Here is a 24,583-nt window from a genome sequence, read left to right on the forward strand (position 1 = left end):
TTGAAATGTGTTTCCCGAGGACTTTTTTGTTTGTTCCCTCAACTTGAACCCAAACCTAACATCTCTTAAAATCAAACGATGACCTGAATGAAGTCCTGACCGAAACCATGGAGGCCACCGACAGAGGAAACACAGGTATGGAGTTAAAAAATTAATGATTCTCAGACATGATGCTTTGCTTTTGATAGTTCAATTAAATCTGGCATTCCTCAATCAGCTGTCCAACCACAAGCAGACAGCCCGTGATGTGTCTTTGATAAAGATAGATCATGCAATACAGTTCACAGACAGAATCAATGAACAATGGAGATCTATTACTTTAGAGTAGTTGAGCGTTAAACTGCTGTTATGATATAGCTACAATTACTTGCGTAATCTTTCCTATGAGGGTCATATTCAAACTGTTAAATCCAATGATGATAATCAATTTGGCCACCTGCTCTAACAGAGCACTGACTCCCTCTGGTGGAAAGGGCTCATTATTACCCATCATCCTCTGGGGCAGGGATGTGGCTGAATTATCACCTCAAACAACCTGGCAATAAAATGTTGACCTTTATCTCAGTCTCCTGGATCATACAGAGCAGCAGTGATGCTGATACAGTGATGCAGTTTATCATCAAAAACTGCAGGTTAATATTCTGATTAGTCGAAAAATGAATAAAACCAAATAGAACAGTGCAATAAGAGGAAATAAATAACATAAACTTACATATTTACTGTTCATTACAACAGCCAGTCAACTCTCTAGTAGGCTGTCTACATGTTTGTTTTCGTCTGGCTCAATACAGGCCTAACACCATGGCCCAGATGTAGCCATCTAAAGGGCATATTTTAATTCCACATCTGGATTGTCTATCCATTTTTAGTTGTAATTTTCCCTCTTATTTTTGCTATTATAATTGAATATAGACACACACCCTATATTAGCCTAATAATATATACCCCCCAATCTGCTTTTAATGAATCCCTGATTATTGAACTGCCAATACCTTACTAAAAATATCAGTAACTTATATACAGTGTCAGGCCTAACCCCTTGCACCACCCCATTGTTGCACCACTGGGGTGCAACAATGGTAACAATAGTTGTGGGTAGATCTGTCTAACACTTCCCTAGTGATTGTAGCTCAAAGTAATGAAAATACACATTAACTTTTGCGCTGCGATGAGAGTCCAAACTACAGGCGGTGTGGTGGTAATATAACAACTAAATAACAGCAGCAGCAGTGTTTGTTTTTTATTTTAATTACACAATGCAGTGTACAAGGTAATTGTCAACAGCAAAAACAGGAAACAAGGGATGCTCGAGGTAATGCAGTCTTGGAGATAAACAAAACAAAAACATAATACGACTGCAGAAATCAAATGAAGAGAGCAATAGAGAGACAAAATAAAAGTACAATAATACAAGTCAAACTCATTACATAAGGCTTTTGTCTTTAAAGGTTTGGGATTTGTGCAACAGCCTACTTTTAGTGTCCAGATATGACACATTAGCACCAGCTGATCGCTAATAGACTGAGAAGGTACCAGTAAAGCCTATGTCCGACACAAGCATGGATGTATTATATGGACACAAGCAGCAGTCCAGTAACAGCACTAATAGCAACGGTAACCTAGTAACAGTTGGTAGGCCAGAAGTAGACCAACGTTAGCAACGGTATCTACGCCGTGTAACTGTAGCACAGCAGTAGTTGGATACAGCTATGGGATACAGTGTAGCTAACGTTAGCGAGCTAGCTTTTTTCCTTTCCTTCACGAGTCCCCTAATGTTTGGTTTTCTGCACTTTTATATTTCACTTATTTTTAACCTCTATTATTATAACTATCCTCGTTGAGAGAGAGTTTGTATTTCCAATTGCTCAATAAAAAATAAAATAAAAATAAAGAGTAGCTAGCTACAGTTAGCTCAGCTAGCCGCCCCTCGCTCCCTCCTGTTGTATCTACTGGCTGCCTATTTCCGTTCCACTGCGCATGCGCGCGTCGCGGTTCGCGGTTGCGCCAATTGGTAGAGGATGTTGCTAGCAGCCAGTACTGTAGATGCACAGGCTTTTTCACAACAATAACACCACCAACACAAAATTTGCATCTCCACGTACCCGATTTAAAGGATTATTATATTTTCTGAACGCTATCGGAAGCCGCGCATTGGATTAACTTCCTTTTTGTCTTTTTCTTGGGTTACGTCCTTCTGTTGACAATGGGAGCGGAGGGGTTTGCACATTTACAGGGCTCCTTCTTGCCGGAGCAGAAACAAGAGGAATCATGGCTGGCCAGCTAGAGCTAGGCCGCGGAGGGATTTTGTAGCCAGCGGCAGCAACAAGTCTGTTGATTCAAAGAAAAAAATACTGTGTGTGTAGGTTCGGCACTACCTTAGAAAAGTGGCGTTTTAATCACACACTTATCGTTGTTTTTTCTTGTCTTCTTTTCTTTGAGGGGGGCAACAGCAACAGCAGCTAGCTAGTTAGCCCGCTAGCTACCACAACCTTGACTGGTTGACGTCTTGTTGCCTTCGTAGTTAGCTCCTTTAGCTTTAGCCGCCGGCTAACGTTAGCTTAGCTTAGCATCGCTTTGACCAGCCATCATCATCATCATCATCCGCTGCTCCAAATATACACAAAAACATTACGGAAAAGGACATTTATTGTAGGATCTTTTTACTCTCGTCGTTGTGTGCCCGTTGTGTGGCACTTGTGTTGCAAATCCTTTTTTTTTTTTTTTGGTAACTGTCTGCCTCTGGATGAATGTGGGACAAAATGGAGACCCCGACGATTGTGTACGATTTGGATACCTCTGGGGGCTTAATGGAGGTGAGTGAGTGAGGTTGTTGCTCTTTTACTCGAAAGGACCGTGATTACCGCTGATTATGTTTCATAAATCTATGTTTATTTGTTGTTTCTCTATGGTATTGATTGGTTGATCGAGGTTTACATCCAGACCCGCTGTAGCCTGCAAGCTAACTCAGTAGTTTTCAGGGCTGGTTATAATGGAGGAGGCCACTGGTTTAACATTACCCAAGCTTAGCAGCATGAGAGCTGCTGCTGCTGCTGCTGCATATTTTCCAACTCTGAAACTTAAAACAACATAACAAAAGACTGGACAGACTGGACACACGGGAGGTCTCATGCAACTTTTATTTATGTTTTTCCTCTTCTTCTTTTCTTGTTGTTGCAGCAAATCCAAACACTGCTGGCGCCTCCGAAGTCCGAGGAGGTGGAGAAGAGGAATCGGAAGTTGGTGAGAGACGTCCGAAGGAGCGGCAGGGCCACCAACCACGACACCTGCGACAGCTGCCGGGAGGGGGGAGACCTGCTCTGCTGCGACCACTGCCCGGCTGCTTTCCACCTCCAGTGCTGGTGAGCCACAGTTTATTCATGTTGGGAGTAGTAGACCACATTTTCAAGGTCCTAAAGGATTTTTTTCTCAAGAATACAGCTGCAGTGGCATCTCTTTTTAACTGCAAGTGTTTCTCTGTCACTTACTTTCTCACTTATGTAGGTTTATGTCATGTCATTCAACAACTTTAAGATAATTAAAATGGTTATATGCTTGTGTTTGACCATCTGATAAACTTTGCACCAGTCAGAAGTGGGAGGAGACTTCAGCAAGTTCTGCACTGTGTTCTTCTCTTCAGTCCAAGCTTTGTTTCAATTAAATATGGTTTGTTATATAAAATTATCTTTTCCTTTTAGCTGTGGAATAATGTAAATATCATGCCACATGATTATTATGAGTACTGGCACTGAATGCACTAGTAAAGGTATTGAAAATGGTCTGGCATTGGTTTGGTCTCGGTGTCGACTCGGTCTTGTCTCGGTCTGCTCTGGTCTTGGTCTCGGTTTAGGTGGTCTTCTTCATTACAGTAAGTTTATATTAATAAAAAATACAGACAGCACAGTTACAGTTGCATGCATGCTCTGTGTCTCTGTTAGCTGCACACACACAAGAATGTGCTTTAATGCTTCTTCAAGTTACATTGTGTTATTTCTGGCGCTGCACGGATGGGATGAGCATGAGAAATGTCACTGGAAATAAGTTGACTAATGAAATAAAAGAGCGCACATGAGCTCCATAAAACTGCGGTTATTTTTTATTATTTTATTTTTTACTTTTTAGTGAAATTCAAAGGTGGTTCCCCCTCATTTTCACTCCAGCTATGCAGGCTGAAACAAGTGAACCGAGGAGGGCGACAGAGAGCCCTGTGGTTGTGTAGCACTTCATAAAAAGTTGTTTTTTTTTAGTCCACAACGTTGCTTGGGTAATTACTAATATGCATGTTTTACTTTGTGAACGTCTCCAATGCTATATCGACAAATTAAACTCCCATATGTTTGATGCAACCACGGTCCAACCTCATTAAACTGGAGCTGTGTTGAATGGAGTTTGGTGTCGAGTAACTTGCAGCAGCAGCTTCACCGTTATGTTATGTTAAGCCGAGGCTTTGGGGGGAGTATGTGCGTGTGTCTGTGGCATCTGCCCCGTTCATTGTTTAGTTTTATAGCTGCAGGGCAAAATAATGCAAACAATTCACAATTAAAAAAGCACGTTAATAAGGAACAAGTGGTGTAATCCCCGGTGCAGTCGGTCCTCCCCTCCTGTTGTGGCTGCAGCTCGGTGGAGCCGCTGCTGCTGCTGCTGCTAAAAATGGAGTCGACTCTGCCTCTGTTTACAATATGGCGACCTCCCTGCTCTTTTTTCTTCTCTCTCTCTATTCAACCGCCATTTTACCCTTACCTTTAAAACAAAAAAAATAAGCTTTGTGTGGGGAAAACAAGAGGAGGCTTCGTGATTTAAAAAACTAAACCAAAACTGAACAACGACAACTCCCCAACTGTGGTTTTCTGTGCTATCGGTGGAGATGGAGAGGAGCAGCAGCAGCAGTGTTTGTTGCGGACGTGTCGCAGAGACTGAGCCTCGTCTCTCCCGGTGCCGCTCGGCTCGGCTCGGCTCGGTTCTCCGTTAAACAGCTGCTTACACGGGTTTTTTTTTTCTCTCACGTTGGTATATGGACGGGTTGAGTTCAGACTGTCAGTAGGAAACCCTCAGACCTGAGCACGGGTTTTAATTATCGCACTTCAGCGCACACCCTGAGGAAACTTCATGTGCATTAATGTGTTTATCCTTTTAATAACTTAAAAAAAAAGTATTATTGTTGAATTATTAGGCGAAATGAATCAATATTGTTTTTACACGTGAATACTTAACATCCTACTACAGTATTCATGTTATAATTAGTTATTCCTGAATGAACTTTATTATGTAGGTTTATTGTTTCTGGTCAGGTCTCATCTCACCTGCTTTCTGATTCATTTGCACATCTGTTTTTCTATTATTATAGTGTAATTAGAGTCCAGTACATAGAATGAGTTTACAGGCTAACTAAGTGTTAACATTATAAGGTAGCATTGAAGATAATTGGCATGAAAAAGTACGAGTCCATAGAGAGTTTCTATATCAATGAAACAAGCTACAAAAATCTCATCTCATTCATTGCATCCCCTGTTTCCAGAAAACAAACGGACTACGTTTTGAAATCCAAAATGTAAATCAATCTGCTTTAAGTTATCATTTGTTCCAGCCTCCATTAAGCTGCTGAACAAGAATAAACTCTAGTGCAACAGAGCAATGTGCACTTATTAACGTAGCCTTTTTAAACAAGCATCTTGTGTGTTATTGTTGTTGAGATCATCCGTGGTGTTTTCTCTTGTTATGGACAAACTTTTGTCTTTTTTTTTTTTTAACAATTTGAAGCGATGTAGCACTGCCCAAAACAAATTTCCCCTTGAGGGACAGTAAAGTTTACTTCCCTTCACCTCACAGTTGTAGTGGCCCTTGAAGCATCGGTGTTTAATGGTCAGTTATGTGAGTGTTGAATGACTGCTGACTGTTGGAAAATAATGAGAAATAAATTAAAGGTTGTTAAAAAATAATCTTGAGTTTGAAAGTTTTTCATTAGATCGTTACTTTTCTTGCATTAATTATTGACCTGGTCTCTTGTGTTTTGTCTTCCTGCCTCAGTAACCCGCCTCTAAGTGAAGAAATGCTTCCTCCAGGAGAATGGATGTGTCATCGCTGCAATGTACGGAAAAAGGTGAGAGGCAGGTCTCTTCCAGGGTTCCCACGCTTCCTGGAAAACCTGGAAAATGGTTGACCAATTTTCTAGTCATGGAAAACACATGGAAAAGCTTTGAGTTGTCCTGGAAAATTATTTATCACACCATGACACCAGCTGCCAGAGCTCAGTTTGACTTTTTCAGGCCCCACCAAGGATTTCTTTCCCAATCCTATTCTAGCAAGAAAACTGTCAACATCGAGTTGATGAGTGTTTCCAGTATTGGACCTGTTGTCTTCTCTGATGAAGGACAGATAGATAGTGACAGAGAACTGTTGTAGGTGTGGCTTAAAAACAAAAACAACATGTTTTTGCGTTGATCTATGATAAATTTGTCTTAATTTCTAAGCATGTAAGATATTATGTCATAGATAAGTTGGAGCCATAGACTGCACTTCTTTAAATCAGACTTCTGGGAGAGAGAATAATAGAGAGGGGAATAAACATAGAAACAAACTGGTTAAATGTACAAAATAAGCTACAACTGTCGAAAAGACTTCTCCAAAGCCTGAATGGGTCGGAGGATGTGTTGGCGGGATGTCCGTCAGAATGTAGCAGCTGAAAATGTCCTGGAAAATGATTTCAAGAAAAGAGTGGGAACCCTGTCTTCTGCACCGCTCTGTCTCTCCTCTCTGTTCACATCCAGAGGAGCTGGAAACAAACAGACGGATCAATCTGTGTTTTCTGTCTTTTGTTTCCATCAGAAGCGCGAGCAGAAGTCAGAACAGACCAACGGGCTGCCGGAGCGCTCCTCCTCGAAGCGCTCCACGTCGCCGGCCGTGGAGCTGGAGCTCAACGCCGGCGGCCCGCTGCGGCTCGACGGCCTGCCCCCGGGAGCCGGCGCGGCGGGACCCGGGCTGCGGGTGGCCCAGGTTCGACTCCTGGACCGCCGGACGAGCAGCAGGCCGAGCAGCCGACCCGGGACGCCCACCTCCAACACCTCGTCCACGCCGACGCCCTCGGAGGAGCAGAACGAGGCGGAGGAGGAGGCGGCGGAGCCCGAGGACGAGGTGCAGGCGATGGAGCTGGAAGGTGTTGCTGCTGCAGCGGCGGCCGCGGTCTCGACCCCGACGCCGCGGCTCCTCAAGAGGCCGTTCCAGCTGCTGATCGCCGCTGCTATGGAGAGAAACCCCACGCAGTTCCAGCTGCCCAGCGAGCTCACCTGCACCACGGCGCTGCCAGGTGAGTCGGCCAGAGGAACAGCCGTCACGGGGGAACACAAGTGGGACTGTTTAACTAAAGCTGTCAGAACGAACTTCGCTGTTCAAACAGGATTCAAATAATTTTAAAACTGAGAACATTTGAAGGTGGAAACTTACGGTTGAACATGTTCCTTCTGCAACGACGCAAATTAACGTCATGCATCGCAACGTTCGGGGAAGTAAACATGTTGATAAAACAAACAAATTTGTGGTTGTTGTGCACGATGTAGAGCTGCAGCTTCAAATTTACGAGCAGAGTTGTTTATTTGGCCGGAGCGGTGCGACTACGTGTTCCCACACGACACGCGCACATTGTTTTTTCTTTTTATTGATTGATCTGCGGACTGCTTGCATGGCGATCACTGATCAACTGTGATCTGTTGCACCATTGTTGCATTTAGATTTCCCTACTTGAAGTTTTATATTGAGTTGGTAAAACTTAAGTGTTGTTAAATGTTAAATGTTACCTAACAGATTTGGTTGGAATGCCCTTTAGTGGACGTGGGATGTAATGATAAGCTGGTGTAGGTGTGAATGAGCTAAAAAAACAACAACCAAAAAACATTTTAAAAATTGAATATTTAAGATAAGAAGCATTAGACATTAGAATCTGATTTGGGGGGAGGTTGACAGCTCGAGTTTGAACAAGTGAAGAAAAAACAAAAGCAGCTGAGAAAACGTCTGGGTGTGGTGAGGAAGATGGGTGTTGTGTTGTTTTCTCTTCTCTGCTGTGGTTTACACCGTGAGGCTGTGTGGCTCCAGACGGCCCATAAAGACGGGGCAAGTTAATTTTTCATCTAGTTGCTCATGTGCAACCAGGAAATTTGCAGTTGTTGTTGTTGTTGTTTTATTATTATTATTAAACACTGGTGAACCATGGAAAGGACGACTCAAAGAATCTGGATTCTGTCATTACAGATGTCAGGCCAGTGTGTGTGAGGATCATGAATGAAAAGGAAATGTAAATATTTGCTCTGCAAGTCGATTTACAGTGTGTACCCCTAAGTTTTCTGCCTGCGCTCCTAAACTTTTAAGTTAGGGGGGGGGCACTGTGCTGCTGGTGAAAAAAAATGCATTTGAATAATTAAAGCCCAGATAGTCCATCCTGTCTTCATAATTTATTTCAAACCAGACCAGAATAACATATTCACATACAAAAGACACACGATTAGAACAAAACAAATCACAGTACAGCCAACAAGAGCAACCAAACAAACAATGAACAATAACAATACCTGGTTTGAAATGGGATGGAGTTTTTTGAAAATTAGACCTTTTTGAAATCTCTGACCTCGAAATATTCGCGCGAATGCCGTGAGTAAAAACAAATATTCCAGCGGGCAAACTCTAGCGAGTAGAGCGAGGCGAACCGCCTGGTGTGAACGCACTGTGATGGTGATTGTGACTTTGAGAAACTCAAACATTTCTTTTCTTGTGTGGGAAACTTTGACATTCAGTCAGAAACCAGAAGTAGATGAAGCAAGTTACAGGGGGAATAAAAAGTAGATGCAGAAAGAAAAAGCCTGTGTCCTGGAGTGCACCGAGCAAACTCCGAGCTTTGATACACCAGAGCGTAACTTCAGGTGACAGATGATTCACAGTCAGAGCCCTGAAGCTTCGGATGGAGCTGCCTGAGGAAGTCAGGTCGAGTGACCCCGGCTTTAAATCCTCTGAAACATACTTTAATCCAAGAGCTTAACTTGGTTTTGTTGGCTGCGTCCTGTAATGAGCGTTTTAGAGAAGTGCTGGGCGAATACAGATCATTGTTAAGAGATCATTAGAAGGATATCAAGGCTGGTTGTTGATATGGGATGTTCTATCTCTGTCTCCAGGCAGCAGTAAACGGAGGAGGAAAGAGGAGCTGCTGGGGAAACCGTTCAGGAGGCCGCAGCACGAGCTGGATCCAAACGGCCTCGTCCCCTTGCCCGTTAAAGTCTGCTTCTCCTGCAACAGGTCGGTGCTGAGCAGAGCACAATGATAATGCACTGGTTTCACATCTTTTAAAGGGATAGTTCAACATTTTGGCAAATTGGCCCATTGCCATAATCCCTATAGTCATAACAGTAGGTTTGTTACCTTTAGTTGTCGGTTCAAGGTGTTTTTAGAACGGCGGAGCAGAGCGGCGAGCTGCTCAGAGCTACGCTACGGAGGCTCATGGGATTTCTTGGTTTCCCTCATCAAGCTCATCAAATGCACAATCCAGCAACTCCAAAACACTCTGGTGGACAAGTTGTGACCTGCACATTCACCACGCTATGAGATAATAACACAACGTTACCAGACAGAGTTGTTTTAGAGGTAAATTCATGCAAAACCGCTGATGCACGTTCCTGTCGGGGGCAGTTTTTCATCAAGCAGTCTCTGCATTTCCCTCTAAAACAACTCTGTCTGGTAACGTTCTGTTATTATCTCACAGCGTGGTGAATGTGCAGGTCACAACTTGTCCACCAGAGCGTTGTGGAGTTGTTGGATTGTGTATTTGATGAGTTTGAAGAGGGAAACCAAGAAATCCCATTAAGAGCCTCCGTAGCGTAGCTCCGAGCAGCTCACGGCTCTGCTCCGCCGTTCTAAAAATAGCTTGCACCGAAAATTAAAGGTGACAAACCTACTGCTAACTGACATTATTATTATTATTATTATTATTATTATTATTATTATTATCATGACTGTGCGTCTTCTTGCAGGAGTTGCCGGTTGGCTCCGCTGATCCAGTGTGATTACTGTCCCCTCCTGTTCCACATGGACTGCCTGGACCCCCCACTCACGGCTCTACCTGCTGGGAAATGGATGTGTCCAAACCACGTAGAGCACTTAGTGGTAAGGAGCAACAAAAACAACTGTTAAATCTTTATTTTCTTATTCATTCTCATGCACAGATTTATTTATTTATGTTCATTCATTTTATTCGCTGCAGCTCAACCAGAAGACGCTGAGCTTGTCCAGCCGCTGCCAGCTGTTCGACCAGTTCCAGGACCGGATGTCGCAGCACGCCGTCAAGTTGGACTTCCTGCGCCGAGTCCATCGGCAGAACGCACCGAACCGGCGCTCGCCCCTCCAGCACCACAGGAAAACCCTCAAGGTAGAAAGAAGACACACAAACCACAACAGACTCATGCTGACAAACAGAGGTTTTTATTGTGTTACATTTTTTAAGCTCCACAGCTGTGTCTTTGTTTTGTTGGAAAAAAACCTCAAACTATGGACATTTATTTATTTATTTTTGACTGAAAATAGAAAACATAGATAGACGAGTGGTGTTCACTGCTATTTTGCAAATTTGTTTTCTTGTTATTATGTTTCATCATTTTTATTTTTTGAAATAGAGTATAATATTGGTGTTGATAGTAAGCCAATGCAATTATAACTATAGAAAGGGGCAGGTACTATAAGTTTTTCTTCATCCTGCTCCTTTTCATTCATGGTGACTATTGTGTACATTATGTAAATATGTGCAACCATGCGTAGTATGTATACCATGAATGGAATGAATCAAAATGAATGAATGAATGAACTGTGAAGAGTACATATTAAAGTAAATACCGGTAAATATATGAAATTAAATGAATTTTTAAAAAATTATAATTTGGAAGTTACTACACTACACAAATTGAAGGTGCTTTGGGGTTTAACACAATGAAAGAGAAGTGAAGTAATTCAGCAGCCGTCTGTTTTTTTTAAATGTTGCAATACGTTTGTGGTGTAATTTGGTTTACTGTTACTGTCAAATGGAAAAACAATGATCGGAAATTGAATCAATAATCGTTAAAGCAGAAGTAAGCGATCCGGTGGTTTTGGCTAACTTCCTGTCAGCCGATGGAGTTAGCAGTCCCCGCCCTCGTCCCTACGTCACCACATTCACGCGCGTCCCTTGGCTGCACACACAGAGAGGACCGCCCCTTTATGCCGTTCTCTCTCCTCATTGGATAAAGGTTGTAGGATACAAGGAAAGTTTTCTCCTCGGCTTACAGCAGAGCAGAGTGACTGACAGACCCGTGTTTCAGACCAAACACTCTATATAAGTGATTGCTGTCGGAAGATAGAACTATTTAAGACTTATATTAACACAAACATTCTGCTTACTTCTGCTTTAATAATTGAAAATCGGTTGGTAATTGAATCAAGACCTCGATTAACCAGCCCTAGTTTTTAAATCTTGTGTTATTCTGCTTCATCATGTACTGAGTTCGTTCTAACTCTCTCTTCTTCTCTGTTTGGGCTCAGGTGCCGGATGCCATCAAGTCCCAGTACCAGAACCCTCCCCCCATGCTGCATCCTGCAGTCGCGCACCAGCTGGAGCTGGTCTGTAGCGGCGTTCCTGACCACCAGCCCTCGAAGCACCTCACCACCGAGACCGAGCAGCAGGAGGTAGGAGCACACACACACACACCTTTTAACCTGAGGAGGACGTTCAGCTTGTACCGGGATTTTAAGGCCCAGTTCCAACCCCTAAACCCTCGCGGACTCGCCGACTTAGAGGCGCTTTCACGGGACGTCTGTGAGTGTGCGAGGGCTGATCCAGGGTCAGATCATCAAGTCAAGTTTATTTATTTATTTTGATGTCTTTCACTACAATTTGCATACATTTTGTAGGAATGCTTCAATGGCTAAAAAGATGTGTAATGGAACATGAACTAACGACTTGTGCAATCCTGCAATAAAGTATATATATTAAAAAAAGTTTATTTAGAGAGCACATTTCCAAACATCAAAGTTTACCAAAGTGCTGCACGGTGATTTGCAGACAAGACATAGAGAAAGAAAGTTAAAAAAGTTTAAAAAATGAATTATTTTAAAAGAATAAGAAGGAATAAAAAAAATAAGGAGCCATAAAAGAGCAAACAGATTAAAAATACAATAAAATGTGAATAAAAAGACAAAACAAGAACAGCGTTGTGAAGTCAAATACATGGGATGCCGTCGGAGCGCAAGAGTTAAAAAAAAAAGGAAGAAAAGGGAAGAAAAACATTCAATAAACAAACGTAGACATAGAGAGCTCCCAGGTTAATGGACGGAGAGAAAAGAAAAGAAAAGACAGGAGTTTACTGTCAGTATTAACGCTGCTCGTCACAACTGTGTAGTTTGTGGTTATTGATGAAGATTTGATCAGATCTGATCCAGGAACAGCTGTTTTGAGTCTGTCCCTCACACACCTTGTGTTGCTGAATCAAGTCTAACTGAACATCATCTGTTACCACGAGGAAACGGGCAGCTCAGACTCAGAGTGGGAGGTTGTGAGGTAGCTAGCGCCCCCTAGCGGCCGACCACACAGCTGCATCAACGAACCGGATGAGTAAGAACATGACTCGTGTCTCTGCAGTGACAGGAAACGCCGCCCTTGTGCCGGCTGATAACTGGGCTGCATTCAGAGCTTAAAAAGGAAAAAAAAAAGAAGATGATTCAAGCTGATACCCAGTCGTGTTAAAGGGATAGTTCACCCAAAATTCAAATTTCATTTCTCATTTTCTACTCACCCTCATGTCGACTAAGGGCTGGGATATGACGGTAGCGAATGGGCCTCACTTTTCTTCGTCCAAAAAGACACACCAAAAAACATCCAAATACCTCCATAGTGCTCGTCTGTAATGTCCCTCTTGTATTGAAGCTCCAACATGAGAAATTGTTCCAAAAAAAGTTAAATAAGTCTATATTTTAAGCTTGTTTGTAGCAGAAGCTCCCAGTGTTGCTCTGCCGAAATCTCGCACGATTTGCGGAGCCGTGACACCGGCAAAGCAGTGAACTGAGACACTGGGAGCTTCCGCTACAAACAATCTTAAAATACAGACTTACTTAATTTTTTTCTGAACAATTTCTCATGTCGGGGCTTCAATACAAGAGGGACATTACAGACGAGCAGTATGGAGGTATTTGGATGTTTTTTTGCGTGTCTTTTTGGAAGAAGAAAAGTGAGCTCCGTTCGCAACTGTCATATGGACATGCACTGCTACGCCGAGCCCCGCTGTAACTCAGAGAAGCCACGGAGGACTCTGAAACTTCTCCCAGCCCTTAGTCCACATGAGGGTGAGTAGATAATGACTGAATGAAAATTTGAATTTTGGGTGAACTATCCCTTTAACTGTGATGAACAACACCAACGTTCACAGGAGACGGAGATCAGCTGCAGCTTCGTCCGAAATGCTGCTGAAGCAGGATTTTAGGGTGGAGTCGCCCTTTAGAGACACACTAGTCCGTCCAACTTGTCATATTAAATCAGGCTGATGATAGGCAGCCGTTAGTGGGAATTATGTTAATGAGTTTGGCAGGTTTACAGTAACTGATGCTGCACAGAAGTCATAATTAATGTGGAATGAGGCTCGTTAGTGAGAGTGGAGCCTGGCAGCGCTTCATCACATCCCCGACATATCACACACACACACACACGAGTGATTAAACACATCAGTTTAACTGTGTTATTCATAGGCAGGAATTTTGAATTTCAATTGAATGTTATTTTATTTATGTGTCATACACCAGTGAAGGATCCAAGCCTGTAAGAGCTCCAAGACACATTTTATACTCAACAGCTGGCAAACATAATCAGCAGAGTACAAACCACATAGATTGTACATTTCAAGTTAACACAAATAATTCATTCTTTCTTAATTTTAAAGCACTTTTTATGAAAGTAGCTACAGTAAAGACCTCTACTCTGAAAAACCATTCTAGTTAAGTTTATTTACTTCAAGCAAGTCAAGAGTTGATATTCCTGTGTTTATGACACAAACGGGAGCTTCCGACTGCACATAAACACACCGAGCGAGTCAACTTGGGTCTTACGCGAGACTCCACGAGACTCCGCGAGACTTTGAATTAGATCTAGTTTTACAAACATGTCGGCTTGCTTGAAGTAAATAAACTTCTCGGTGCATGTTTGAGTAGACATCTGACTGGCGCTGTCTGTGGGGAAAAAATTGTGGCTTTGAGGGATGTAAACAGCCTAAGCAGCGGAACTTGTATCCGCTCCCGTTCATCGCTGCCGTGGCGATGAGGGGACAGACACAACTACCACAAAACAGGAGCAATTAAACTGAAAATCTTCAGATTCCTTCTTTTAGACCTAAAATGTTAGGAAAATACAGCCCCGAGTTGAATTTGCCCGGAATTGTCCTTTAATGTTGTTTTAGTGTGAACCGCGGGACTGCAGATGGAAATTAGCTTTAGAGCTAAATCTGGCATATTTGCATTAGAGTCCCGTTAAAATGAAAGTGAACTGAACTGCACGGTTCAACATGAACTGGCATTAAATCACCGGTCTGGTTTTTCTCCTGCTGCCTCTTCATCGTTGGTGTGAATAGTTTCCATAAATCAGTTCAGAGTTAATTCAGATTTTTGCAGCTCTGGCGTGAACGTCTTCGTCAGATTGATGTTTGTGTCTCGTTGTGTTGAACAGTGGCTTCAGGACGTCATCGCCCTCCAGTGCAGCATCATGCGACACCTGTCCATCAAGCAGAAGACCTCGACGGCGCTGTCGTCGATGGCGGCGTCGGAGAAGAAAGCCGGCGCCAAGTCGTGCGTGACGTCGTCGGAGGACATGAAAACTCAGGGCTCGTTAGGACGGACTTCCTCCCCCGAGCCCTGCTCCAAACCCCGCGGCAGCAGCGCGCCCGACGACCCCCGGGGGGCGTCGCTCTGTAAATGCAGCACGTCATCGCCGTCGTGTCAGAACTGCAGGAAACCCAACGGACCTCTGGCCGAGGAGCGCCGGCCCCCTCCTCCCAAAGCCAACGGCCCCGTCGACGCCTGCAGGCAGGTGGTGGAGCCGCTGCAGTGCAGAGCGAAGGCCGGCGCCACGGCAACGCCCACGCCAACGGCAACGGCCCCCACCGTCGCTCTGGTCAACCACATAGGCCCCGAAACGGTTAAGAAGGAGCCCGAAAGCACCGCGGAGCCCTGCTGCGCCCAGAAGATCTGCCCCACCGCCCCGACGATACGGCCCCTCCTCCCGCCCCCCCCGCCCCACGGCGCCCAGCAGAACCACCGCACCCCGACGGACCCCCCCCGCCCCCACGCCATCACCAGCAGTGCCCGCTCAGACGCGCCCCCTAGAGGCAGCCAGGAGGCCACAAAGACGGAGGCGTCGTCGTCGCCCGCTCCAGGTATTAGACCCCTCCCACCTCGGGTTCCTCTGAGGGTTTTTTTTTATTGGGCGTTAAAGGGATAGTTCAACATTTTGGCAAATCGGCCCATTGCCATAATCCCTACAGTCATAGCAGTAGGTTTGTTACCTTTAATTGTCGGTGCAAGCTGTTTTTAGAACGGCGGAGCAGAGCCATGAGCTGCTCAGAGTTACGCTACGGAGGCTCATGGGATTTCTTGGTTTCCCTCATCAAACTCATCAAATACACAATCCAACAACTCCACAACGCTCTGGTGGACAAGTTGTGACCTGCACATTCACCACGCTATGAGATAATAACAGAACGTTAAGAGACAGAGTTGTTTTAGAGGTAAATGCAGAGACTGCTTGATGAAAAACTGTCCCTGAAGGCAACACACATCAGCAGTTTTGCATGTATTTCCCTCTAAAACAACTCTGTCTGGTAACGTTCTGTTATTATCTCATAGCGTGGTGAATGTGCAGGTCACAACTTGTCCACCAGAGCGTTGTGGAGTTGTTGGATTGTGTATTTGATGAGTTTGATGAGGGAAACCAACAAATCTCATTAGCCTCTGTAGCGTAGCTCTGAACAGCTCACGGCTCTGCTCCGCCGTTCTAAAAATAGCCTGCACCGACAATTAAAGGTAACAAACCTACTGCTATGACTATAGGGATTATGGCAATGGGCCAATTTGTCAAAATGTTGAACTATCCCTTTAAACACCACAGCAGATCAATAATAACTCATGATTGATTCATGTATTTTTGGTCAGTCTGACCTGCTGGAGAGAGAGAGAGAGAGAGAGATGGATGGATGAATGATTTTGTCTGGGCAGCAGCTCCCTCTGCTGGACACTGACTGTCCCTGCTGGTACAAGCTGCACTGGGACAAAAACACAGCTAAATAGTAAAAGTACATTGAACAACTGCCAAAAAAATTAAGAGACCACTTTGATAAATGTTTCTTAAAAAGCATCTCTACATTTATGTCACTCATTTTTTTTTTTAAACACCAACACAAACACAACTCATTCTACTTAATGAGACACCGGTGAGGTCATCACCTGAACCACATCTGGTTTTATAGGAAGATTATAAAAACCACTGCTGGGATTAAACATTGACTTCATCCCAAATCGCCAAAATCGATTTATAAACTCTTAATAAGTTAAAATATTCATGTTGTGTTGTTTAGGAATGAATAGGAACATGTTTTCTTTGCATTATTCAAGGTCTGAAAAGACTTAATCTTTTTTTTTTTTTTAATTTGACTAGTTGTCATTTTCTGCCAATAAAAGCTTCAAATGACAATATTTTAATTTCAATTTTGGGATAAATATTGTCAGTCGTTAATATAATAAAACAAAAATGTTCACATTTACAAACCTATAAATGGTGAAACCAGAGAAACATCTTTATTTTTATTTTTTTTGTCCCTCCCAGACGTGAAGACCGGAGCTGGCCTGATGGACTCGCTGCTGCCCGGCGCTCTGTCCTCCATCGCCAACCTGTCCAGCTGCATGAAGGACGGGAAGGACGAGGACGGAGGTGGGTGTGGTGTGTCGCTGTGCGGAGAGCGTGCGGGTGTAACGGTAGAGCTGGCTTCTAACGGTCCTCTGTGTGTGTGTGTCTGTGTGTGTCTGTATGTGTGTGTGCGCAGCGATCGAGCTGGACAAACTGGACGCCGACATGATCAAGCTCTTGGCGTGGCAGAGGATCCAGCAGCTTTTCCCCCCCAAAGCCCCCAGCGCGCCGCTTCCCCCGGCGACCAGCGACGCCCCCAAAACCCCATCGCCCCACCCCGACAGTAAGACCCCTCCGCCTCCTCCGCCTCTTCTAGATCTTTTCTAGACCTTTTCTTCGTTTCCTTTGCAGTGATTTTATTGTGTTTTTAAGGGGAGACATTACAGGTGAAGAGGGAAAAAAAATTAACTAACAGATATCACCATGAAACTTCCAAAGTTTATCACTTATATTAAGACAAATATTTTTTGTATTACAAGTTTTGTCAAATGTTATGTTTAAATCTGTAAATGAGGCAATATCTAATGGAATATGCGCTATTTTGCATACATTTCCAGAACCAAAATCTGAACAATGGATAAAGCTACTTTCAAAATTCTTGTTTTATTTTGTTGACATACCTAGAGTCAGAAGTTTTTACAGAGGAGGATTTTGGATATCTGTTTTTATCACTTTGTAAATGAGAAAATACTGTCACCAGCCCTAAAAAAAAATCTATAAAATAAAATGTTGTATAAATCAGGCTGTGAATGATATATCAACAATCCCATCTGTAAAAACCTTCAGAATATAGACAGGAATAAAACTGGAAGGTTTGGTGTCTGTAAGTGCTGCTGAAGTGGAGATTTCTAGCTCAGAGTCTGAGGAAAAACTCATTTTGAAAAAACGGCCTTTAAAGACTTCTACTGTAAAATATTATCGATTGTTAATGTAAATCGTACTTTTACGATCGGTTACTGATACAGAGGCAATAACAGTTTTTGATACCTGACATCAGACTAACTTTTGGTGAATTTAGGAGAAATCTACAGACGAAAGAGACAAAATGAAGTAAAATGAAAACCTTAATGTGGATTTTCTACCATTTATTTCAACTTTTCTGAAAGAAGACATGTTCAGGAAGAAAAATAGCCCAAAATGTCTGGCCTTAACAACGTGTCCGTGTCCCCCCAGCAGCTCAGAAGAAGGTGCAGGCCCGAGCCGTCTTCTACCCGCTGACAGGAAAGGGAGGAGCCGTCAGCATGTGCTACAGGACGCTCTACATCGGATCTGGTGAGGCTTCATCTGACTTCATCATCAAGTGACAACAAACACATGGTGAATAAAGTGGAGCTGGTGGCTCCGCTGACCTGAGACCAGTCGTCTCTCCAGTAACCGCCGACCAGTTGGACCCAGTTGTCCAATCACAGAGCTGCTTTAGCTCAGACTGACAGTCGATTCATAACTTCAATGGGCTCTACGCACACACTTAACGCTGCTCTTTTATTCTTGTTCTCTTAACATTATTGGACAAATTGATTAATCCAGGTGTGTCTGACGATTGTGACAACTCACACACACCTGGATTAATCAGTTTGGCCAATAATGTTAGACAGGAAATAAAGGAGCAGCATTAAGTTCAGGAAGTAGTGGAGCTGTGCATAGAGCCCATTGAAACTGTCTCACAACCGCCATATCGCAGCGACCTGAGTCAGTGAGTGTCATGACTTCCTGTATCTGGCCCTTCAAATTAAAAGCCCTCTAGCCTTTCATACACAGTTCAGTCGTATAGATTTTAACTTCATTTTGACAAGACGCAGCTCCAAATGTTGATGTTTGTTGTTTTTCTGTGACCAATCAACCACTGAAATGTAGGTTGACTCATGACTTCTTGGTACTGTCTCCATTGTAAAAGTTTGGCATTGCTTCTCAAGAGTTTCATTTTTTTTTTTTCAAATTGAGACTCATGCAAACATCGCCATGGAAACATGACGCTCTGCCCGTGATGTGGCATCTGGACCAGAGCGAAATCTAACGGGTGTGAATGTGAACCGTACGAGCTGAAAAATGAATCCATGTGTAATTTTTTAGCAGTTCTTTTTAAAGGAATTGTTCTTTATTCCTAGATCTAGATTTAAATTTGTTGTGTCTGACTCAAACTAGACAAAGAAAGTCAAATGTCTTTCTTTTTGCTGTATTCATTCATGTTTTACAAAGTGTTAAACCTGAACCAGGCCTTACTACAACAACAACAACAACAATAATAATGATGATCATTGTTCATAACTGTAACTGAGAGGAGGATCTGAGGACATTCGAAGACAAACTTGTCTCAAAGACTCTTGATAGTTTTAGGCCCTGTCCCAATTCTCCCCCTAGCCCTAAATATTTGCCCTAACCCTACATTTTGCGCGTTCACGTGTAGGGGTAGGGTGTCCCATTACTCGATGGAGGAAGGGGAAGTGCGATTTTGCCCTTAAAATCAGCCCTCAAAATGTAGTGAGGTCCGATGCGGGCTTAAAACGAAGTGGAAAATGAAATTACCCGTGGTCACGCTCGATTGCCATTTAGACAAATCTGAAATGCTTGAAGAAACATTACTATTTCTCTCTGTGTGTGTTTTGTGTCGCTATGTGTGGTATTTATTGGGGGAATCATGGTGTTGCGTCAGTGGCTGCAGCTGGCAGGGACAGCTAACGGCGGCAGCTAAGCTAACGGCGGCAGCAAAGCTAACGGTGGTAGCATCAGGACGTCAGCTGTTAAAACCCTCCCGTTGTCGGACACGACATGAAACTACTCCAGTTAGCTCAGTCATGTTGTAACTCAGATATCCGCTGGAGAAAATATTTTTTCACGGACCGTTTATTGAGTTACTGAGTTATTAAAGTTAAACAGGTAGCTAACCGTTAGCCCAGCTAATATCTGATAACCATGACTAATTACAAAAATTGTTTAGATTGAGATAAACAAACACAGCCAACGCAACAGGCAACACAACACAACGGAACCGCCGGCATTATTCATGAATGAAAATAGTAGCACGCTCCACCGGTATAATTGTAAACATGTGACGTATGTTATCACGTTCGCTACGTTCACTACACTAGTGGTGTCCCATTTCCATAGGGAAAGATTTTCTGCCGCTTTCCCTCAACGAGGGGAATTTACGGTTGAGGGCACTCAAAACCAAGTGGAAGATTTAAGGGGGAGAATTGGGACAGGGCCTTAGTTTCTGCACTGATTTAACTTGAACTTTTTTTTAACTTAAAGTGAAAAAAACTACTTAGTGCTTGACCTCCAGGTGTTGACTGTGGATTTTACTCACAACAACATCAGAGGAGGAAAACATTGAAGATCATTATTGATTTTCCTTCATCTAATAAAGTGTGATTTTGTGTGTTTTCCTGTGTGAAGGTGCTGACATGGACGTGTGCCTTACAAACTACGGTCACTGCAACTTCATATCGGGGAAACACGCCTGTATTTTCTACGACGAGGTAACGCCTGCAGCCTTCACCTCCTCCGTCTGTCCAACACATGGACCGTCTAACTGCTGAAATATAAATATGAATGACGTGTTGTGTTTGTCCTTTGTGCAGAATACCAAACATTACGAGCTGCTCAACTACAGCGAGCACGGCACCACGGTCGACAACGTCCTCTACTCGTGCGACTTCTCCGAGAAGGCGTCGCCGTCTGTACCCAGCGGCCTCGTGGCCAAAGTTCAAGGCATCATCCGTGAGTTCCTCCTCTCGCTCTCTCACTGAAACTTCCAGCTGTTTACGGTTCGTGTAGCGACGCAGAAGGACAGAGCTCGTCTTGCTCCTGTTGTTGTTACACATGCCGAGAGATAGACAGGGTTCTTACGGATCCTTAAAAAGTCTTAAAAGGCATTGAATTCATTAATCTAAAATCAAGGCCTTAATTGGCACTAAAATGTCTTAGATCAATTTTTCAAAAGTCTTAAAAATGTGAACACATGGTGAGTGGGATTTTATGATTGTAATTGGTCTCAAATCTCAAAATAATTGGTAACAATCCGACATAGAGAAGTTAGAAGCGGCCGTCAACGCTAAATTTCTCACCGCCGCCAGTTTTTGTCAGACTTTTTATGCATTTATTTTGAAAGGACAGCTGGAAAGAGACACAATCCAATGTTCATGTAGCAGTCACTTGGATCACATAGGAAAGTGGGTAAAATTGTCAAGCCTAACCCTATGCAATTGATGTGGTGTTTTTTTTTATTTTTTCTGCATTTGTGTTTATTATGAAGTCGGTCTTAAATTTCATTTCAAGTGGCTTTAAAAAAAGTCTTAAAAAGTCTTAAATTTAACTTGGCTTAAGCTGTAGGAACCCTGGATAGAGAAGCAGGATTACTGTGCAACAGGAGTGATACCAACTCCCCACTCTGCCTCTAGAGGGCGCAAGCCTCATTCTTCTTCTTCTTCTTCTTCTTCAGTTCAGAGGAACAATAGACAGAGCTCTTTATTTATTGTGTACATGTCTTTATAATATTGTTTCTGTCTTTCAGTTTATTGTCACTTTGAACATATCTAAATTATCTTCTCTCCTGTTTTTGCACAAATCCACCAAATATTAGAGCTGTGCGATACTGCAAAATTTGGTATCGATCCAATACCAAGTAAATACAGGGCCAGTATTGCCGATTCCGATACCAATACCAATACTTTTTACTACTACCATCTACATGCATCATCTATATGCAAATTTGAATAAAAACTTCAATTTTCATGATTATTTAATTATTTTGTAAGTTTTCCTTTAATTAATCATGTCTATGATGATAATAAAACACAGGACAAAGTTGTCTTATTCTATTAATCAGTCTGCTAAATTACTGTGATGACCAATTACACTGAAAAATAACATTAGCTGTAAAAAAAAACTCCAAACGTCACTCCTCTTCTGCTCTGCACAATCATGAAGCCACAGCAGTGCACTGCTCGCCTCGCAGTGAGTGAGTGAAAGTGGAGGGGGGGAGCGGAGGAAAGGGGAGGGGCTAATTGAGCATGAGTGAAGTGAGAGAAGAGCGGTGTTGTACGGCCCGTCGGTCACTTTGTAAATGCCTGGAGTTGTACAGAAGAGAAAGTGAAACTTAAGAATCGATCTCATCACACAAGTATCGATCAATACCCAATACCAACGTTAGTATCGATACTATCGATATTTTAAATCGATCCGCCCACCCCTACCAAATATTTTTACTTGGCAGCAAAAGCTGTTCTGACTCTGATGGACTGGCAGCACCAGCTCCCAAAAGGAATATTGCAATTATTTTTGGCAGGACTTGACATAATTTTTTAAAGTTTGGCAATTCGGTCTGCTATGACAGTTTAAATTGTCTTTATGTCAAAGTTTTCAGAACAAAAACATCTCAAACAATGTCAACTTTGCATTAAAAGTGACCTAACTTACCGAATGACACTTAACGACAGCTGTCATAAGTATTCATTGATGTTTATGACAGCTGTTATGTCATTGTTATGACAGTGTTATGTCAATCTTATGGATACCTATTCAAGTAAAGTGTTTCCGAAATTTCTACATTGCATACTTTTCCAGACCCTAATTTCCAGACTTCTCGAAAAAAAAAAATTCAAATAATTTGTGACATTTGAGAAAATAGAAGTGTCATGTAAATAAATTATGCAATTAATCATTTGTTTTCATTATTCGGAATTTGTATGCCAATATGTCACCAAATAATTTCCATAAGATTGTAGGCGCAATAGAACATACAAAGTAATTAACCCGAATAACTTCAGATAAGACCAAACCCAGATAAGAACTATATTTCATACAATAGTTTACATTTTCTTGACTTTTCCAGACCTGGAAATGTATAAAATCTAATTCCATACTTTCCATATTTGCGTAGGAACCCTGGATTTAGACACAGTGAAGTGGAAGCGAAGGGGAAAAAAATAGCTTAACGACAGCTGTCATAAGTATTCATTGATGTTTATGACAGTGTTATGTCAATCTTATGAATACCTATTCAAGTAAAGTGTTACCGAAATGTCTAATGTGTAGGAACCCTGTAAGTTGTAACGATGACGTTTAACGCCTCTTTCGTTTGGGCTCTAAGTAGACCCTAGGGTTCATGTACAGACTGAGCACTGGTTGTTGCACCAAAGACACATTGTAATGTTGGATTTATGTTGTGAATGGAGTTAGGAGGTAGTTTGTGTTTTTCTTTAAATGTGACCTTTGAGGGTAACATTTATGCTTTTTTGTAAATGTATGTTTTTGGTATTTTGTTATTATTTGTGAGAAACTTTGGACGTCATGGGACGCAAGACAAATTTCAGAGTGATCTGACAATAAAGTGTAATCTTATCTTATCTTATCTTTCCCTCCGATCGCAGGTCGCAGTAAGAAGCGCGAGGAGGGCGGCGAGGGTCCCAGCTCATCGGTGGTGGGTCTGTTGCCGGCGGGCGGCGTGATGAGCAGCCAGCCTCAGGGCGGCGCCGAGCCGCCGTGCACCTGCAAGGCGAGCAGCTCCAGCCTGATCGGGGGCAGCGGGGCCGGGTGGGAGGGCACGGCGCTGCTGCACCACGGCAGCTACATCAAACTGGGCTGCCTCCAGTTCGTCTTCAGCATCACCGAGTTCGCCAGCAAGCAGCCCAAAGAGGAGCAGAACGCCACGCCCGCCACCACCACCACCAGCAGCAGCAGCAGCAGCAGTAATGCAGCCAGCACCACTACCAACGCCACCAACGCCCCCACCTTCGCTCCACCACCACCACCACTGCCCAACACTGCCACAGCGAGCAGCCCCTCCAGCCAGGACGAGGCCGACGCTGAGACTGTCCCCCCTCCCCCCCACCAAGTGCCCGTTCTGCACTCCAACTCTGTTCCATAACCCGCACAGGAAGCCCCCTCCCTCCTTTTGTTTTGCACCTTCCAATGAGTCACAATGAAGGGAAAGCTGCACAGCTGGTTGGTCAACAGGGAAAAGTTTATTTTTTCATTTTTAATGGTTTATATCTTTGCATGAACTTGAAGTATTATTGACAATCTCTTCTGTTTTTTGACTGACTGACAGTTAACCCTCTGTTCACTTCAGACTGTTAGGACTTTGAGCAACATTATTTAGCTTTGCTCACTTTTTCTTTTTTGCCAGTATATTAGTTATGTTATGGTGTAACATTACTCTGTCAGTCACCCCATTTAGCACAAACCCTTTATTTTGTAGGATTGAATTCCATACATTCTAATTTCTTTTGCTGCTTTTGCACCACAGGTAGCTATATGTATGAAAACATACATGCTTATACACTATGAAATGTATATATAATGTAAATATATATAATTCAGTGCCTCTCAATTGGAGAAACATTGGATTTCATGTAGATTTACCATTTTTTGGTTTTTAACTGTACAGTTCATGGACTTTGTGATACTGTGTAGAGTACCAGAAGTTTTGTGATAAAACTTGTTCCTAGTCTGTATTTTCCGCTGTAGTTCATCTGTAAATACCACATTGTTTTAGCACTCATTTTAACATCTTGTGCTGCTCTGTATATAAGCACTCTTTGTCTGTATCTGCTTGTCTGTTCAAAAACCTGTAAATACAGAAAGATTTTCTAAGAAGAAACTCGACAGATGTGTGTCCTCTCTGTGTGTCCTTCACGAGTAAAGGTC

The 24,583-nt window shown here is 43.0% G+C and overlaps 1 protein-coding gene across 2 annotated transcripts; it reads left to right on the forward strand.

Moving 5' to 3' along the window:
- The first annotated feature begins 1,988 nt into the window (after window positions 1-1,988).
- phf12b (PHD finger protein 12b) lies at window positions 1,989-24,536 on the forward strand. 2 transcript variants are annotated; one of them, XM_085794824.1, is made up of 15 exons: window positions 1,989-2,813; window positions 3,178-3,359; window positions 6,022-6,094; window positions 6,820-7,297; window positions 9,150-9,270; window positions 10,002-10,134; window positions 10,232-10,396; window positions 11,539-11,682; window positions 14,705-15,410; window positions 16,856-16,960; window positions 17,073-17,219; window positions 18,110-18,208; window positions 20,330-20,412; window positions 20,515-20,653; window positions 23,305-24,536. In XM_085794824.1, the coding sequence occupies exons 1-15, from the start codon at window positions 2,748-2,750 to the stop codon at window positions 23,799-23,801; spliced, it is 3,138 nt and encodes a 1,045-aa protein (XP_085650950.1). In that variant the 5' UTR covers window positions 1,989-2,747; the 3' UTR covers window positions 23,802-24,536. The 2 variants fall into 2 exon arrangements, with proteins under 2 accessions (XP_085650950.1, XP_085650951.1); XM_085794825.1 differs by having other exon boundaries at window positions 2,007-2,813; window positions 18,113-18,208.
- The last annotated feature ends 47 nt before the right edge of the window (window positions 24,537-24,583 follow it).

Source organism: Trachurus japonicus, chromosome 13 (genome assembly GCF_045865225.1).
Source record: "Trachurus japonicus isolate A0001 chromosome 13, Traja_1.0".
Lineage (NCBI taxonomy): Eukaryota > Metazoa > Chordata > Actinopteri > Carangiformes > Carangidae > Trachurus > Trachurus japonicus.